This window comes from Nelumbo lutea, chromosome 2 (genome assembly GCF_056320005.1).
Source record: "Nelumbo lutea isolate HS-2025 chromosome 2, American lotus-T2T, whole genome shotgun sequence".
NCBI lineage: Eukaryota > Viridiplantae > Streptophyta > Magnoliopsida > Proteales > Nelumbonaceae > Nelumbo > Nelumbo lutea.
The window spans coordinates 114,099,923-114,106,341 of NC_142685.1; the positions used below are offsets into that span (position 1 = coordinate 114,099,923).

Below are 6,419 nucleotides of genomic sequence, written 5' to 3' on the forward strand. Positions count from 1 at the left end.
GACTACAAGTCGCTCCCCCAACCTAAGGGCTAAGCGTCAAGCTAACAAAAGACCTTGACACCACATAAGACCTAGTCGTGTCGTTGGCATGAGATAAGTACGTTTAACGCCAAGGCACGGGCAGCTCGGGTGTGAACCCTATGATGCATAGCCCACCCCCGCATACAACATGTTGAACCCGTTAGGGACAATCGATGTCAGCTTGAGTAGCCCGAGTGCAGACAGTTCGGGTATATACCCTACTATGTTGCTCACCCCGGTGTACATCCAGAGTTAACCCCTACTAAGCACCGGGAGCAGTTCGGGGCAACAACCGTCGTGAAACCTCCACTTTGGGTACTTGGCTCGATAACTTAACAGTTCGGCAAATAAAATAAATTGCACAACACTTGGCAAAAAGTGTACTTTCATTACGAAATGAATTCCATTACAAAAAAGTTTTACAAAAGGAAAAACTGAGCTCGTAGGCTCAAAGTACAAGAACCACTCGAACTACTTGGAGGACTTCTCGCTCGGGCTTCCGCAGATGTGTTAGCCTGATCGGTAGCCTGGTCTGTAGCACCGACCTCCCCGATGTCTTCGCCTTCCTCCTCTTCCGAGTTTGGGTCTTCGGCGACTTCGCGGGCTACCTCTCCTGTGATTCGTGAGGTGGTGATGGCGCTCACATCGAGCTATGAGAACTCACACTTGATCAACCATTGACTGAGCTTGAAGCCTTTGCGGTAGGCATCCACCATCACCCGTCGAACTCCTCGGACATGACATAGTCTTGGACGGCCTTGACTTTGGCATCCTCCATGGCATCAAGGAGGGCCTCAGTTCGCTCCTTAATGTTAGCCTCGAGGTTCTCGACTTGGCACTTCAGAGCTCCCTTCTCGCGCTGCCACTCCTCCTTTTCTGACATCAACGACGTAACTAGCTCTTTCTGAGCTAGCACATCGCCCTCCAATCGGTGGATTTGGCCGCGAGCTAGCTCCAGTTCGGTTTGAGCTGCGCGGGCCAATTCCTCGGCAACCCGAGCTCGCTTCAAATGCTGCGAGCTGGTTGGTCAGGGTGTGCACGACATTGTTCACCTGCCAAGAGAATGCCAGTAAGCATCAGTAAAGCAGCAATTGCAGAAATTGAAAGTCGAAACACAACGAGACTTACCACCATGCAATGGGTAGCTACTCGAGCTCCGAGCTAAGCAGGCGATAACTCGGCCCGACTAGAGACATCCTCGGCACACATAGTCCCTTTGCTCTTTCGGAGGCTGTACTGCGGGTCCAGAATATTCCGGGCTGATTCCTTCTCTTGCCGAAGTAGTGGCGGTGGTCTTGGGAGCAGGCTCCGAAGCCTCAAGGACAGGCTCTGAAATCGCTTCAGGCCCCCGAGGTGGAAGACTCTCTGGCTCCTCGTAAGTCGATCACCGAAGCATCAGCAGGTAGCTCGGGCTCGGGAGTAGGAGCCCATGGAGATTCAATACGAGCTCTCTTTGTAGCTCACATCTTTCTCCCCTTCATCTTCCCGAAGAGCTTCTCGACACTAAGTCACTCCGTAGGACCTGCAGCAGAGTCTGGTGTCAGTAACACTACCAAAAAGAAACTAAATGCCAAAGAAAAATACTAACTCTAAACAAGGCGACCTACCAAGACTCAAACCGGCCTCAATGAGCTTGTTCTCGGCAAGATAGTCCTTGTAGTCGATGCCAAGCTCTGCCCATGATTGAAGCATCTCACTTGTTTTCTTGCCCAGCCTAATGCCGGGGTCTTGAATGGCCACCCTCCAGTGAGTAGGGAAGGGCCACCCCGCAGTGTTACAAACTACGAAGTAGTCCCGTTTCAGGCCATGACTTTACTAGGGAGTTTGTGCAACAACTTAAAGCCCAGGCAGGGAGAACGCTGAATGCATTCTTCTTTATCGATAAGATAGAGGAGAAAGTTTCGAGATCAAGGGGGAGGGCGTAGTCGAAACAAAGGGAAATTGTACCGACCACGTTCCGGACTGAGTTCGGGTGGAGATTATCTATAGTTACATCGAAGTGATTCGACACTTCAACGATGAGAGGATGTAGTGGAAGGCGGAGCCCAGCTGCGATTTGTTCCCCGAAAACCACGATCTCATCACGATCGTGCTCCCAGGAAAAGTCGCTCGCAGGAAGATGGTAGGAGTACTCCCTAGGAAGGTTGTACCGGGCTATCAAGCTCCTCAGTCTATCTACCGTCATGGTAGAAGGACCAAACTTGTCTGGTATCCGACCTCGGTTAGAGGTGGATGCCGGGTTACCTGAGGTCCTACACACATCGTTGGTAGAATGTGCTTAAGAGGCACCGACTTGAGCCGAGGTACCCACCTTGGGCTCGTCTAGGAGACTATCCACTGGAGTCGGGGCACCAACCTCGGGCTCATCCAGTTGACTATCGAAGCTATGGTCTGACATAGCTACGAACTGGGAAATAGGCTAAAGGAGAGCTACGTAACTAAAATTGGAAAACTAGAAACGAATAAAGGGAGCTAGGGAGGCTTACCTAAGAACTTAACAAAGGAAAAAAGGCGAACTGAAGAACCCGAGCTAAAGACCTTAGACGCGACCTCAAGATGAGTGCTAGTGAGCTTATGGCGGAGAAAATGACGGGGGTCCCCCTATTTATAGTTGGTATGCTCGAGATTCAATGGTTGAGATCAAGATGATCTAATGGCCCTCAAGAAAACCGGTTGCACGACCCTCGAGGTGAAATCGGTTTAGCGCATTTTTTGACATCTGCGAATATAAATCGCGTCATGTCCGTGCGTGAGCTGTACGTGATCCATGTTATTCTTGGTTGAGCTGAATGACAAACTGGTCCGACTGGCGAATTCTTATGAGGCAGCCCGGAGTTTGGGCCAAATCCATCCGTCACGTCGTGAACTCCCAGCACCAGGTCAGGACCCTTGGCTCGAGGAGTGAAGGACAATTGATGGAGGGTGATTTGCCCCAACCTCATCTCAGGGGAACACGTGGGCGTGACTCAACATAAGTGATACTTCAGCGCGACTAGTCTGCCAAGATCCAGCGTGGCAGCTCGGCATTGGGTAACACTCTGATTATCCCGAGCTCCTCCCAAGCAAAGGAGCCCTCGAGCTCTTCCATAGTAAGGGAGCTTCCGAGCTCCTCCTCAATATGGGAACACCCCGAGCTAAGATTCTTCCATAGGCATCCTAAGCCAAGGTATTGCAAGATGGGGATCTCCCGAGCTCAAGGCACTTCGGGGTGAGCTCGGGAGCCTCCTAACATTTGTTCCGACAAGCCTAAGTAGGTCACCTTGGGTAGAATAACCTCAATATGGCACCTCCAGCTCGTTATAGGGTAGCTCAGTGCAAGGTAGCTCGGAGGAAGACAACTCGGCGTATCACAGGAAGATCTTCCCTAACAACCGTACCTGCCAAACCTGGGGCCCTGCACCCACGTCTCTCGCTAGGCGGCGTCATGCCTGCCAAGCCTGAGAGGTGTCCCTCATATGACAAAGCCGTACCCTGTAACAGTGACCTGCGTAGACCTGGCAAGTAACGACTGCGGCAGGGAATCGGAGGTGGTAATGTCAGATTTGACAGAACACCATTATTAAGGACTCCAACCCCCTGAGAGAAAGGGAAATTGATTTCGCGCCATCTGCACTCTTAGCTCTCATTGTATTTTCTGTAATTCTCTCTCAGAATTTTTAACTTGATCGTCGGAGTATTCCCGTCGGGCAAACTCCCCGGGAATCCTTCACTGTCTTCTCCATTTAAGGTGCTTTCCTTCGCCACCTAAGAGCCAAGCCACCGCCAGATAGGAGTGATCGAATTGCCCTACATTAGATTGGATGAACCAATAACACATATTGAATTGGACCCGTCCAAAGTATTTATTGGATTGGATTGGACCTGGTGCATCCATAATGAATTTACATTGGATTGGGTTAGATTGAGCCAATATCTGATTAGGTTTGGATGAGAATTATTCTAAATTAAAACAAATTTGAACAAATTGATCATTAAACGATGTAGACATTAGGTCCCAAATGGTCCAAAAAATCATTAGATTGGATTGGATCTGGTGCATTTGCAAATGGCTCACATTCTTCTAGATCGGATTGGACTAAATCCAATCCAATTGACACCCCTAACGCCAACTAGTATTATTTTTCAGTGGAAAGAAATTAACTCCTATGGGATCAATGTCTAAACCCGGCCAGGATGTGTTCCGCTGAAAATACATTAAGCCGGCTGAGCCAAGTTGGCATCAGCCCGGGCCCGGGCCCCAGAATCCACAACATCCATTCCCTCTCTCCACATTGATGAGATCATGTGCATCGCATGGCGGGTTTTCTATTCTTTTTACCGCCAAACGGTCAAATCTTCGCGCCAAAACAATCCCGCCACCATATCCATGGGAACCGTTCGTTATAAAAGGAACACATCCGGACGCTACTTTCGCGCCATCTCTCTCCGTCCTTTCCTCCCTCCCTCCCTCCCTCCCTCTCTCTCTCTCTCTCTCTCTCTCTCTCTCTCTCGATCTACGTTGGTTAGTCATGGTGGTTGCGCTCGGTCCCGGGAAGTTCTACGGGAGCAGCCTACCGAGGCCATGGATCTATACACACGTGAAGCTGAGTGACGAGGGTAGGGTTGATCCCCCTTTGCCCGTTCTCGAACCACTGCTTTCCTGGGCCAATGACGCCCACTGGTCAATGGGCGGTCTTAGTTTCAAGCGTTGCAGGCTCCAAGGAAGGATCGAAGGCAGCGTCAAAAAGCTCAGAGCCCAGCAGGAGAAGCAGCATAAGAACAAGTTGAAAGCCAAAGAAACGGAGAAGAACCTCAAGAAAAGCAATATCGATGTGTCTACTTCTTCTAATGCGGATCCTTCTCCTTCTCCTTTCACCCGGAGAGGCGATTTTCTTGTCGATGAGGACGATTTAGTGGAAGAAGAACGCCCGACTGTTCGGTTTCGGAGATTAAGGAAAAAAGTCGTACATGAGTATGCGAAGGAGAAGGGCTCACCGGTTAGGAGTTCAGCCCGTCGATCTGCTGCTTCTCCCGCATCGCCACCACGGGCACCTTCGCGGAGGGTTGATGGTATAAATGCGGATGATTCAGAGGAGGAAGTAGTGGAAGAAACCCCTGTTGCCCGACTTCGGCGAGCGGCAAGGAAGCTTGGAGATGATTTTGATAAGGTTGTTGGTGGCCCTGCACTGAAGAAAGTTGAAACAGATGTTGGGAAGAGGAAGGATGCAAGTGCAAATGGATCTATTATTGCAGGGAGAAGCAGGGGTAGCCCATTGAAGAAAAACAAGAGAACGAGGGAGGGTGAAAAGATAATCAATTCTTCGTCACCTTCTCCAATTAGTCCTATGGATGCAGTAGCTTCTCGGACTCGGAGCCGGAGATCCTAGAAGGCTAGAAGGGCGATGCTTCTAGGCGATGCTTCTTACAATTGATGGTTGGTGTTACTATTCGTGGAAACAGAACCAAAAGAAAAATGGAAGCAGGAATGTGCTGAGATGCTCTAGTTTATTTTGGTTCAATCTACAGTTCCGTGGCTCCCATGGTTGAATTGAACCTCTTTTCTTGTAGTTTCTTTCACTGGTTCAGTGTTTCTCCCAATCTGTTAACTTAGTTTGGTAACATGTATGGAAGAATATGATATTTCTCTTTGTTTACAATAACGCAGGATAACAATTTTTTTTCTAGGTTTATTGCTTAGCTGCCATGGGACATGATGACTGATTAGATAATTTTCTGTACGCTTTGTATCTATTCTCTTTGATTCTCAATAGACCAGTTTGTTATAACTAGAGAAAAGAGAAATAAGCGGATGTCGGATGTTTTGGAGTTTGCATTTGAAAACCTAAAAAATGGAAGAAGTCTTTTTTAATGTGTTTATTTCGTTATTTATGCTGTGAATAAATGAAGTTTTGTTCCAAGTTATGTATGTGTTTGTGATGCCAAATTTTTGTTCCTCTTTAATGTGAATAACCCATGGACTTCCCTTTTGAGGCGAAGGCATTTGTAGTTTTTAAATTGAGTTTTCATGTTTTCATTTTATTTGTATGAAAGTTCTTGATGGTTGGAGTGGCATCGAGTATTGACCATTTCTATGAAAAATGAATTCAGCACACCAGTTGAATAAAGCATATGTTATCGGATTTTATCCATGAAATTGAAACCGTGGATTCACTTTTCTTTAGGTTTTATGCCTCCCATATAACCTTTTTTAGTGGTAAAGTTTCTGTAAGATGCAACCAGAAGTTTATCCCGCTTGAGAACTAATAATCTTGAAGAGAGTTGTTGGGCAGCTATTCTTGGATTTCTTTAAAGGGTTTGCACAGTTCAGAGAAGTGACTTGAAATAACAATGCGGCACAATTTACGGCTACACCTATATATTCTCTCTTTACTTTACCTTTCCATTCTACTTAACTGGTT

The 6,419-nt window shown here is 47.8% G+C and overlaps 1 protein-coding gene across 1 annotated transcript; it reads left to right on the plus strand.

The window, feature by feature from the left end:
* Positions 1-4,438: 4,438 nt before the first annotated feature.
* LOC148872952 (uncharacterized) lies at positions 4,439-5,796 on the plus strand. The gene has a single exon (XM_088971874.1). It carries the CDS (start codon positions 4,530-4,532, stop codon positions 5,385-5,387), a length of 858 nt encoding a protein of 285 aa, XP_088828000.1. The 5' UTR covers positions 4,439-4,529; the 3' UTR covers positions 5,388-5,796.
* The last annotated feature ends 623 nt before the right edge of the window (positions 5,797-6,419 follow it).